This window comes from Globicephala melas, chromosome 11 (genome assembly GCF_963455315.2).
Source record: "Globicephala melas chromosome 11, mGloMel1.2, whole genome shotgun sequence".
NCBI lineage: Eukaryota > Metazoa > Chordata > Mammalia > Artiodactyla > Delphinidae > Globicephala > Globicephala melas.
In genome coordinates, this window is record NC_083324.2 from 43,165,390 (window position 1) to 43,178,492 (window position 13,103).

The 13,103-nt window shown below is 42.2% G+C and overlaps 1 protein-coding gene across 2 annotated transcripts; it reads left to right on the top strand.

Moving 5' to 3' along the window:
- Positions 1-1,091: 1,091 nt before the first annotated feature.
- On the top strand, positions 1,092-9,973 carry CCR8 (C-C motif chemokine receptor 8). Of its 2 annotated transcripts, XM_060308409.1 has the most exons (3): positions 1,092-1,151; positions 5,042-5,197; positions 8,558-9,973. In XM_060308409.1, the coding sequence occupies exon 3, from the start codon at positions 8,588-8,590 to the stop codon at positions 9,647-9,649; it is 1,062 nt and encodes a 353-aa protein (XP_060164392.1). In that variant the 5' UTR covers positions 1,092-1,151; positions 5,042-5,197; positions 8,558-8,587; the 3' UTR covers positions 9,650-9,973. The 2 variants fall into 2 exon arrangements, with proteins under 2 accessions (XP_060164392.1, XP_030702064.1); XM_030846204.2 differs by lacking the exons at positions 1,092-1,151; positions 5,042-5,197 and adding an exon at positions 5,966-6,008.
- The last annotated feature ends 3,130 nt before the right edge of the window (positions 9,974-13,103 follow it).

The window sequence follows — 13,103 nt, forward strand, 5'->3', positions numbered from 1 at the left end:
CAAACGTAGCATATATGCCACCTTAATCTGCTTTTCTAATCATAAAGATTTTTCTGGATTTCTACATAGTTTTCACAATGACTTTTTCCTTTCATTATTCATCATTCTTCAGAGAGCCATTACCTCCTGGGACTCCTGTGATGAAAATACCATTGTTTGCTAAACCCCTAAAGGGGGGAATCATATAATTTCACCTTTTTAACTCTTCTAATGACTAGAGCAGTGCTGGGAATATGCTAGGTCCTCAGTAAGTGTTTGTAGTGTTGAAAAAAACCAAAAATGTTAGTAGAATTCTGGGAATTTTATTCTGGGAATAAAGAACCCTGTTACAGGCTAAGAAGTCTAATCAGTTCATGCATACAATATAGCATAAGTTTCCTGAAAATGCAACTAAAAGTACATATATTATACTATTAACCACGCATGTGTCTCCATGTTCAACACTTCAAAGCAATATTGCAGTTGTACCTTTGATTGTATGCAGGCAATGTTCCTGACCACTCTTATACAGGAAATAAATATTTAGCAGTAAGAAAAAAAAATCTATTTATTGTAGCTTTTTTTTGGGGGGGGGTAATCTATGTGGAAAATTAAATTATATAGATGGCAAAAAAGTTTCTGATAAACTGGCTTTATTATCAATAACACATATGCTTTTATTAAACTCAGGTTTCTGTCAACCACTTTTTGTTAAGCAAATGCTTTTGTACCCTGAAAATCATGGGTGGACTTATAGTTGGAAAAAGTAGAAAACCCAAAAAGATTCCCCCTAGTTTTATCCACAACTCTGTAATACTATCACATGAGAATTTTTAAATACAGTGTCATGTGAAAAGAACCCTAGGCTGTGCTTCAGAAGACCTGAGTTCTGTCTCTGGCTCAACCACCAACTTACTGCATGTTTTTGTGGGGAGTTACTTCCTTTCTGGGCTTAATATTCCCATTTATAAAGAAAGAGTTAGGTTTGATGACCTGAGGTCACTTTCTGCCCAATGCTCTATGGCAAGTATATGTGATAGTACTAATTTATGCATTTACACTGAGAGTTGACTTAAACACAGTCTTTTCTTTCTTTTCATTTTGGAGGAAAGGAGATAGAAGATGCTGTGATCTATTATTTGTCAAGTGGAGAATTGATATCCTATTGCAAGGTAACTGCCTCTGAGGAGGTTATTATAAGATCTTAAAGTGAGAGAAGGCTAGCCTAGTCTGCCAGAGGAGGTGGAGCTGCTTCTGATAGCAAAGGAGGCTCAAGGGGAACCAGCTGTCCAAGGTTGTCAGATATCTAGGAAGATAACTCACATTTCGGAAGATGTCCTCCCATCTTTCCTGTCTTTAAAGGAGTTCTGACTCTGCTGACGCACATCTGGGGACTGCATGATTGCATCTCTCACATAAAGCTCAGGCTAGATCTCTTTGCCAGATCAATTTCCTTGGATGCACAAATCAAGCAAAATATCTGTAACTGCCTGTTAGTTTGTTCCCATGAATCCCATGATTAACCCACTTAGCCAGAGACATTGGCCCAACGTGTTGTCCCAATCTGTGATTAGCTTGCCCACCCCACACTCTGTCCTAACAACGGCAGTAGTTAGCTGTCCTGCCTCAACACCCCAGGCTCTTACTGTCCCCACTGACTGTGGTGCTGTGAGCCCATTTCAACTATAGTCAGTCCCCAGCACAGCACTTTATAAGAATTTCGGGGTTTCCTTCATCAATCTTTTTCATTCTGAGGTGAAGGGAAGTCTTCTGGACTCTTGGAGGGACATGACAGAGTTGGACTTACATGGGACTTCTCTGGTAGATCCAATCTAGCATTTCTGTGTCCCAGAGAATTTAAATTCTTTCTCTTACCTCTGTCAAACGTTCTTTTTAAAAACATGTCCATCCCTGAGGGTATTCCTTCCAGAACCTGGTGAATGTTTCCGTGCAACAGAAGGTGGACTTGGAAAGACCATTGATTCTGGGGGCCTTACATGACCTTGTCTGTGTAGTTTGGTACCTTCTTCTAGGATGCTAGGATCCCTGCTGTGTGCCCAAAGGTGAGGAACGAAGGCTTCTCTTTAACTCTGTCACAGTCTGTGTCTTTAGAGCCAGGGTATAGTAATTTGAATAAAGGCCACCCAAAGATGTCAAGTCCTAATCTCTGGAATTTGTAAAAGTAACCTTATTTGGAAAAAGGGTCTTTGCAGATGTCATTAGGTCAAGGATCTTAAGATAGGGAGATTATCCTGAATTATCCAAGTGGACCCTAAATGCAATCTCATAGTAAAGACTCCTTGGTGTATAAATGAGCCCCAGAATCACCTCTTCCCAAGTCAAGTCGCTCAGTCAAACTTGGCCTCTACCAAGTGGCCCAGTTTTGTGGAGTTGAGGAAATACGCAGGATGGAGGCCAGCCCACTCCCCCTGACTTCCCTCAGCCCCTACTCAGTTACCCTACATAAAGCAAGGACATCTGCGCCAAGTCCCATGCCCATCCTGGAATTCGGCTTTGGGAGAATTCCACCAAGTCCCTTAGGCCTGCTTGGCTGAGCTGGGGAAGGGTCCACGGCTCCTTCCACAACTTCAGGTGAAACAGGTATCATAGTTCCCGACCTCGTGATGTGACTCAGCAATATCTGTGGGCCCTGAGTCTCACTTTCTGTGAACCATTGATCTTTGCTTATCACATACAAAACTCTTATAAAAGATCTGAGGATTTCCCCAAACTGCATCAGCATGTAAATGATGTGGGTGAGGGGAGTTACCTAGATATGAACTCAGGCACCAGCAGATATTTCTATGAGATGAGATTGCAGACAAAAGAGATTGGATGTAGAGGTCATGAAACAAGGCATACAGGAGTACATAAGCATTCTAAATTGCATCTAAAGAAAGAAGTTGAAGTGTAACAGTGATGGGCGTCATCCGCATGTGAGAATCCTTACCTCGTGCCCTGTGTTTCCACGAGGAACTTCCACATCCCTCCAGGAGGGGGAGCAGTATTGGAAAGGACAGCTCTGGTTCCACCTCTCTCCTCACTTCCTGCTCCTCATTGGAGGGTGATGAGCACCTATGATTGGCAGGTGGGGAGAGTTTGTCACTTGTTATCTGTTGGACCACAAAAGCCAGAGATGGGCCCCCTTTCTCTGTTGCCTTCCTGGGACAGCCTGAACCCCACAGTAAAGGTGTTTGTGGCTGTAGACCTTTGTGTAAGTTAACCAAGTTGGTCTGGTTTTGTCAGGCCCAGTTAGGTTCTTGCCTCTCGATATTGAGGCAAGAGACTCTCTTCCATGCAGATGACCGAACTTATCCCACTGGCCTGGTCTCAACCAGCAGAAATAAACCATGTGTTCATCACTTCACAATTTTGTTCCTGAAACACCTCTTCTCGCCACCGTAAGGAAGAATCTGTTGCGTTTCTACACACGAAAAATGAAATGTCAGAAAGAGAAAGTTTAAAAAATTACCATTTAAAATTGCATTAAAAAAACACCTAGGAAAGGGGCTTTCCTGGTGGCGCAGTGGTTGAGAGTTCGCCTGCCAATGCAGGGGACATGGGTTCGTGCCCTGGTCCGGGAAGATCCCACATGCCGCGGAGCGGCTGGGCCCGTGAGCCATGGCCACTGAGCCTGCACGTCTGGAGCCTGTGCTCCGCAACGGGAGAGGCCACAGCAGTGAGAGGCCCGCGTACCACAAAAAAAACCCCAAACACCTAGGAATAAACTTTAACCAAGAAGGTGAAAGACGTATACTCTGAAAACTATAAAACATTGATGAAGGAAATTGAAGATGATTCAAAGAAATGGAACGATATCTCGTGCTCTTGGATTGGAAGAATCATCCCCCTGCCCCTGAACCCCAGACAACTACTGATCATTTACTGTCTCAATCGTTTTGCCTTTTCCAAAATGTCCTATCGTTGGAGTCATATGGCATGTAGCCTTTTCATACAGGCTTCTTTCACTTAACAATATACACTTAAGACTTCTATTTGTGGCTTGATAGCTGGTTTTCTAAAATCACTGGATAACATGCCATTATATACATCACCACAGTTTGTTTATCCATTCATCTATTGAAGGGCATCTTGGTCAATTCCAATTTTTGACAATTATAAATAAAGATGCTATAAATATTCATGCTCAGGTTTTTGTGTGGATATGTTTTCAACTCATTTGGGTAAAAATCAGGAGCATGATTACTGGATTATATGGTAAGCCTATTCTAGCTTTATAAAAAATTACCAAACTGTCTTCCAAAGTGATTATACCAGTTTGCATTTCCATGAGCAATAAATGAAAGCTCCTCTTAATCTTCTCCCTCTCCAGCATTTGGTGTTTTGATTTTAGCCATTCTTCCACATCACAAGTGTGTGGCAGTAACTCACTGTTGCTTTAATTTACAATTCCCTAGTGAAATAATGTTTTATCACATGCTAATTTGCCATCTGTATGTGTTCTTTGGTGAGATCTATTTTTTAATTTTTAGTTTTTTTGTGTGTGCTGTCACTATATATGATTTTTAAGCATTTTTTAAAAAAAGAAGTATAGTTGATGTACAATATTACATATCACAGGTGTACACTATAGTGATTCACAATTTTTATTTTTTTATTTTTTTATTTTTTTATTTTTTTATTTATTTATTTTTTTTTGCGGTACGCGGGCCTCTCACTGTTGTGGCCTCTCCCGTTGCGGAGCACAGGCTCCGGACGCGCAGGCTCAGCGGCCATGGCTCATGGGCCCAGCCGCTCCGCGGCATGTGGGATCTTCCCGGACCGGGGCACGAACCCACGTGCCCTGCATCGGCAGGCGGACTCTCAACCACTGCGCCACCAGGGAAGCCCAATTCACAATTTTTAAAAGTTAGACTCCATTTATAGTTATTATAAAATATTGGCTGTATTCTCCATGTGTACATGATATCCTTGTAGTTTATTTTATACCTAATAGTTCATACCTCTTAATTCCCTACCCCTACATTGCCTCTCTCCATTGGTAACCGCTAGTTTGTTCTCTATATGAGATCATTTTTTTAAACTTTTTAAATCACTGCAGGGTGCGATAGTAGACCCACCCCTATTCTGCCACTCACCACAGATAAGATACCTGCAGAGGAGCTGTTCTCGTCTGAGCAGAACACATGACAGCGCAGACTCTGAGAAAAGGGAATTAGCAACACTGAAAACCTCTGGAAAGAAGGCTCTAATTAAGGTATGTATTACTAAGCATCCTTGGGGAAGAAGGATGTACGAAGCAGGGACAGTTTTATGTCCCTGGGGTCAGGCAAAGGGAACACCATGACTTCAGAAATCTGGCAAAGGAGGTGACTTTTTTTTTCTTTGCATATCCCCAGAGTTTACAAACCCTGCATATGTCTTAATAGCTGTCCATGGCTCTGGTGGAGGAAAGAAAGCCATGCCATTTTTCTCTGCAGGATGCTAGGAGGGTGTCAAAGCCCCTCCAAGAGTGGGAAGGTGGATAAGAAAAGATCCCTCCTGTCACCAGGCATCTGGGGAGGAATCTGTCCATTTGCTGCATACAGTGCATCTGTGAGATAACAGGAAGACATGTGGGTATTATTCTCAAGGAACAAAGCTGGCAAGCAAACGTTCATCCCTAACTAGATGCTAACTTCAATGACCTCAGGCACGTCCCACCAACCCCTGAAAAGCGTTCTTAGCCCCCTTCCACAGAGGGGAACCTGAAACTCAGTTTGAAAAACAAGTCCAAGTTTACTCTGCTACAAACTAATCTAGAACTTGGAAGTCAGGTGGTCTAGATTCTAAAAGGTAAGAGCGTTTTACTCTTTTTTTTTTTTCTTTAAACACACGAAATAGAGAAATATGGAAAAGAATAAGGATTGGAGTAGACAGATGTGGTTTTTGAGTCCTGGCTCTAATCTCTCACCCTCTGTGTAACTTCAGGCACTGGACAGAAGCTGAGATTCGGTATAATCGTAACTGCAGGAATAGAAAGGAGATATTAGTGCCTGCTTCATAGGGATTCAAGAGGAATAAATGAGGTGATGCATCTAAAATTCCTGGTCCACTGTGATAAATGGTAGAGCTTGCTAATACTTTCCACAGATTTTAATGATAAAAGAGCACGGGGGAAGTGTGGAGTGGGCGTCAGTAGGAAGGATCTGGGAAAGAAAATGAGTTGAAGACCTCCTCATAGTCCAGGATCTTAGGAGAGCAGAAGAGAAGGACCATGAAATGGAAATTGTTTTTAAAAATAACTGTAAAAGACAAGTAGGGAGGAAGATGTAGGAGGGGAGACTGTTGATTTGAAAGTTGCTGGCCGCATAAAAAAAAGACCCACCCCGTTCTTCAGAAACTGTTTTAAAATCTATTTTGTGCACATAGTGAAATTAATATTTTTAAAATAGCTAACTTGCTTGGCATTTCAAATTATAGAAATGTGGCATAGTGGATAGGGATGTCTGAATGTTCAATAATCAAATGCCTCGGAAAAATAGTAAGTCTAGGTTGAAATTGCCTTGAATATAAATATCAGTTTGAGGAGAATGATCATGTTTTTGTTTGTTTGTTTGTTTTCTGAAAACGAATTTATTAATGTCTCTCTGTAAGTGAATCAAGTGGATGTACAGCAGCAAGAAACAGAGCACTGAAAATCAGCTATACCCCATTATAAAGAAAATTAAAAAAAAAATCAAACACAGTGAGAGACATAAATACTTACAAAATACATTCAGGGGGTGTGATGCAACCAGGATTGACCACACTAAAACCACAGCTGGATGAGACCTAAGGCTGGACACTGGTGGGGCTGAGAGAATTGGTGAGGATGGGTCAACAAATGCAGCCACTTAAGAGTAATACTGCCTGCCCCCCATTCCATGGGTCCCCAAACTCCAGGTGCAGGGGAACCGTCCTACCGCTGAAGCAAGTGTGGGAAACCCAGAGGATGGTACATCGTCTGATCAGGAAGAGTGTGGAAAAGTTGCCTCATCTCCTCATTTCCTGCTGCTCGCATTCTCCCCACCGGCCTCTTTCCTAACAATCTCCTCACTTAGGGAATGCGCACCTTCAACATCCTGTTTTGAACAGCTTGGAATTTGTCCAGAGGATGAAGGGGAAGGGGGGGAACCAATGAGAAACAAGCCCTAGGTGTTTGGACAGGCACATGTCACTCTAATTTCCAATCAGGAAGACGAATTGACCAAAGGCTCAGCTTGCCCCTGGAATCAGATTAGGACTTGCAGCAATCCTGCTGTTTTGGGACCAGTTCCTACAAAAGCAAGTTAAAAAATGGAGGTCAGGGGTACTGCAATTCACACACCTGCAGGGTTGTAAATGATACCTGTCATCGAAAAATGTCTTGAGGAAAGTCATCGAAAGGGGCTTGAAAACAAGGCAGAATTGCAGGAAAGGGATTTCAAGAGGTTGATTCGAGTCGCCATTGAAGCACTTGAAAAACGGCTGAACTTCTCCATTGCTGCAGTTGGCCAAAAAGGGCATATGTGTCTTTCCTGAATATAAGAGAATGATCATGTTTTAAATGTTGAGTCTTCCTTTCACTTTATCTCCATTGCAGAAGGAAGGAAGGGAGGAAAAGGAAAAGAATCAAAAGCAAATATGGCAGTATGCTAGCAGTTGCTAATTCTGAGGGGTAGAACTATAGGTATTTAAGTTTTCTTTGCAAATTTTGGCTTTTCTTATCCCACACAACCCCTCTGTATTAGTCAGCCCAGGCAGTTTTCAGCTTTTAAAAAGTGCTAATAGGCTGTACTTTTTAGAGAAGTTTTAAGTTTACAGAAAATTTACAAATTTGGGTAGAAAAGGCAGAGAGGTCCCATGTAGCCCCTGTATTAATCTGTTTAAGCTGCCATCACAAAATGTCACAGGCTGGGTGGCTTAAATGACAGGGATTTATTTTCTCACAGTTCTGGAGGCTAGAAGTCCAAGAGCAAGGTGCTAACAAATTGGATTTCTGGTGAGATCCTCTTGGGCTGCCTTCACACTTTGTCCTCATCTTACAAGGACACCAGTCCCATTGGATTAGGGCCCCATCTGATGATCTCATTTAATCTAAATTACCTCCTTAATGGCCTGTCTCCAAATATAGTGACATTGGGAGTGTCTTGGTCACTTTGGGCTCCTATAACAGAATACCATAGACTGGGTGGCTGACAAACAACAAATTTATTTCTCACAGTTCTAGAGTCTGGGAAGTCCAAGATCAAGGTACCAGAACAGTCAGGTTCTGGTGAGAGCCCTCTTCCAGATTGCAAACTGCCAAATTCCCATTGTATCCTCACAAACCCTACAGCAGAGAGAGGAAGCAAGCTCTCCTGTGATTCTTATAAGGGCACTCATCCCATTCATGAGGGCTCCACCCTTATGACCTCACCTAATCCAATCACTTTGCAAAGGCTCCACCTCCTAATACAGTCACAATGGGGGTAGGGTTTCAACATACAAATTTTGGAAGGACACAGTTAGACCATAACAGGGCTTTAGAGCTTCAACACATGAACTTGGGAGGGGCGAGAGGCACAATTCAATCCATACTTTTAAATAAAAATATTGTTAAATGAATCTCTCTTAGGTGCCTCTGTGGCCAAGTCTTCCTGCCTTGATGGATTATACACTTGAGCCCAATGTGACAATAACTGACTACTACTATCCTGATATCATCTCAAGCCCCTGTGATGGGGAACTTACCCAAAGAGATAGCAAGTTGCTTCTTGCCATCTTTTACTGCCTCCTGTTTGTATTTGGTCTTCTGGGAAACAGCCTGGTCATCCTGGTCCTTGTCACCTGCAAGAAGCTGAGGAGCATCACAGACATATACCTCTTGAACTTGGCCCTGTCTGACTTGCTTTTTGTCTTCTCCTTCCCCTTTCAGACCCACTATCAGCTGGACCAGTGGGTGTTTGGGACTGTAATGTGCAAGGTGGTCTCTGGCTTTTATTACATTGGCTTCTTTAGCAGCATGTTCTTTGTCACCCTCATGAGTGTGGACAGGTACCTGGCAGTTGTCCGTGCTGTATACGCCATGAAAGTGAGGACGACCAGAATGGGCATAGCCCTGAGTCTGGCAATGTGGCTGATTGCCTTTGTGGCCACCAGCCCGTTACTAGTATTTTACCAAGAGGCCTCTGATGATGGGGTTCTACAGTGTTATTTGTATTACAATCAAGAGACGCTGAAATGGAAGATCTTCATCCACTTTGAAATGAATATCTTAGGCCTGTTGATCCCATTCACCATCCTTATGTTCTGCTACATTAGCATCCTGCACCAGCTGAAGAGTTGCCAGAGCCACAACAAGACCAAGGCCATCAAGCTCGTGCTCGTTGTGGTGGTTGTCTCTTTACTCTTCTGGGTCCCGTTCAATGTAGTACTTTTCCTTACTTCCCTGCACAACATGCACATCTTGGATGGATGCGTCATGAGCCAGCGGTTGATCTATGCCACCCATGTCACAGAAACCATTTCCTTCACCCACTGCTGTGTGAACCCTATTATCTATGCGTTCATGGGTGAGAAGTTCAAGAAACACCTCTCAGAAATATTTCAGAAAAGTTGCAGCCACATCTTCCTCTACATAGGGAGACAAATCTCTAGGGAGACCTGGGAAAGGTCATCCTCCTATCAGCACCCCTCCCATTCCCCCAGTATAGACTACATTTTGTGAGGCAAGTGCCTTAGAGCAGCCCTCTGCCTCCATCACCCGTCTTCTTTCAGGAGACAAAAATGATTCACACTGGCGTCTGAGACTACGTGAAGGGAGACTCTTTAGAAATTTGGCTACAGACACAAGACTTATTTCATGATATTCAAGGAATTCCTACTATTGCAAATTAATCTTCTCAACTTTCAAAAACTTTGCTACTATTTTCTGAAAAGAGTCTATTTCACTATGAATTGTAATGTTAGCTCTAGGGATTTTTTTTCCCTTGGTTTTTGGAGTATCTTTATCAAATACCAACTTAAATTTTATCAAATGCTTTTTCCTTATCTACTGAAGTGATCATGTAGTTTTCCTCCATTATTCTGTTAATTTGGTGAACTATATTGATTGATTTTCTTATTTTAAATCAACCTGTATTTTCCCTGGAAAAAATGACCTCATTGTTATGATCATTTTAATAAATAATTGGATTCTCTTGGGATTTTCATATCTGTGTTCATGAGAGATCTTGTCTTGTAATTTTTCTTTCTTATAATGTCCTGGCCAGGTTTGGCCCCAAACCAAAGGGTGGATTGTATTATACGTCAATTAAAACGTAATAAAAAAATGCAAATCCCCCTCCCCCACACACAACAAAACCAACCAACCAACCCGACAACTCTTCAACAGGGCCTGTAATACCCCGCAAAGATTGTCTCCCTTTTCTCTTTACTTGTGCTGGTCCAGCCACTCTGTCCTCCCTTCAATCCTGGGAGATTGATCTCCACGATTTATTCAAATGGTTCTTCCTCTCAATTTGTGTGTGTGTCTTTTTCTCCCTGAGCTCTAGTTAACTGAGTGTTAATACTTTTCTTATCCATATCTTGTAGCTTTATTTTATATTTTCTGTTTTTTAAAGAGTTCTTTAATTTGCTCTTCCGATTTTCTAATTCATGTTTTAGCTATATTCCATCTATTATGCTCTCATTTCAGCTATTATATATATGTGTGTAGATATATATATGTATATATATATGTATATAATGTGCTCCTTATTTCAACTATTATATTTTTCATGCTGGCACAGTGATGGCCTTTATACTTGCTGGGTTGAAATGATGAGGTCAGATAGAATCATGCTGTGTGTAGCCTTTTTTTAAAAAAAATTTTATTGGAATATAGTTGGTTTACAATGTTGTGTTAGTTTCAGTTGTACTCCCCTCTGTTTCTTTTTCTTTTTTTAAAAAAATTATTTATTTATTTATTTATTTTTGGCTGTGTTGGGTCTTCGTTGCTGCACACAGGCTTTCTCTAGTTGCGGCGAGTGGGGGCTACTCTTTGTTGCGGTGCGCAGGCTTCTCATTGCGGTGGCTTCTCTTGTTGCAGAGCACAGGCTCTAGGCAAGCGGGCTCAGTAGTTGTGGCTCATGGGCTCTAGCGTGCAGGCTCAGTAGTTGTAGCGCACGGGCTTAGTTGCTCCACGGCATGTGGGATCTTCCCGGACCAGGGCTCAAACCCGTGTCTCCTGCATTGGCAGGTGGATTCTTAACCTCTGTGCCACCAGGAAAGTGCCCCATCTGTTTCTTAAAAGGAATTCCTGACACCAAAGTCAGCCCGGTGGCTTTGTGTGTTCCTTGCTAAGGCAAGCCTCTACTCTTTGCCATTAGCTGTATGCAAAAGGATTTATATATTTGAAACAAATAATCAGCTGACCACTGGGCTATGTTGAGTCAGATTTAGATGACTCTGCTCAAGCCACATGCATGATGGCAGCTATCCTGTCCACGTAATAGATACCAAGATCAAGCCACAGCAAGTTCATTTAAGAGCGTGAACCAATTTTTAAGTATTTTGACAGATATACTTGCAGGTGAGATGATATAGGAGAAAATAATTATAATACATGAAGAACATGTTTTGAATTTTATAAAAGGCATTATAATTGGCCCTCACGTAGCTCTGCTAATGGAGGAAACATATATAAATAATCTTAAACGGCAAAAGCAAAATGCCGTTAAACCCTAGGTCTGAAGTGCATTGGAATTTACTTTCTCAAAGCAATAGCAAATTACCTTTCTGATAATAGATGGTTTTATTAAATATTAAAAGTGTTTACTTGAGTTCATCCTGACTTGTCCTGATACATCCTGAGTGGCAGGGGAGTCAACCTGAAATGGAACATTTGCTGGAAATAATTCACCAAACAAAGAATAATCCATATGTGTTTCATCTAGAGATTACTATTAAAAAGATGAAATGATGAGGTCAGGAGGGATATGGGGAAGGGAACAGAGGGACATTCACATTTTTGGGCACCTACTCTGAGCTGAGCACTTAACTGGAATTTTCTCATTAATCTACAAAGAGCCCTTCAGGATGATTATTGTTAACCTAAGAGGCTGCCAAATCAGAATCCCAGAGCATGATGTCTCCAAAGCCACGGAGTTCCCCCCTACCTCTTGCAAGTGCACTGTCTTCTCACACGTGCCCTGTGCTCCTCAGCTGGGCTGCCCCGCTGCCTGGCCTGGAGTAGGCTGAGTTCTGCAGGCCACGACTCTGAGTTCAGCCAGCCCCTCGGAGGGGCCTCCACCTAGGGCACCACCAGACTGGACCAGCTCGATGGTCGGGGTGTGAATTGGGGAGGGGTCTCCCCTACGTGCTCCTGGACTGTTGCCTGCCAGGATTTTTCTCTCTCCAACCCAGCAAAGACCATTTGGAGTAGCCAACACTTGTGAAGTGGGATGTATCTCTGGATCTTGAACCATGCTGGCCTTTCCTGATAGGACATTGCAGGGGATGCCTCAGAATTCCTGTTCTGGACCCTGCTCCTCACTTACAAACCAGCCTGAAGTAACCTCTCTGCGTGTCAAGACAGTCATGTATAAGATGAGGTTGAAGATGGTGATGATGGTGCTTTCTGTCTTGCCTTCTCCGTAGGAATGCCTGATGTCCCACCTGTAACCTGTAAACATCTTTGTACACATAAAAGGTTAATTATTATTACTATAATAAAAATACACAGCACATAGCCTTCTACTAGCTGTGCAACTTTGGACACCTTACTTTAACTGTTCTGTGCTTCAGTTTCCCTACATGTAAAATGCAGATAGTAATAATGCATACCTCTGATTTCTGTGAGACGGTTGGTTATACGGGGTTATGCGCTGTGTCTAACGCCACCTACCGTTCACTAGCTGGCAGTAACAAGAGTCTCCTACAGCAAGATTGAAAGAATGGGAGACCATTCCTGTGTGTATCTGGTATATGTGCTTGGTATGTTAAGAATGTGTCTGTCAAGGAAAGGCTGAAAAACTGTTCGAGATTAAAAAAATATATGATCTTAAATTGGATTCTGGATCGAGGGGAAAATGCTCTGAAGGATGGTTTAGGAACAATTGGTGAAATTTTAATTTGGACTATTTATGAGATAGCATAAGTATTAAAAGCGATAAAACAGGGCTTCCCTGGTGGCGCAGTGG

Coding starts and splice junctions, on each gene's coding strand:
- CCR8 (XM_060308409.1), top strand. CDS start 8,588: ATGGATTATACACTTGAGCCCAATGTGACAATAACTGACTACTACTAT.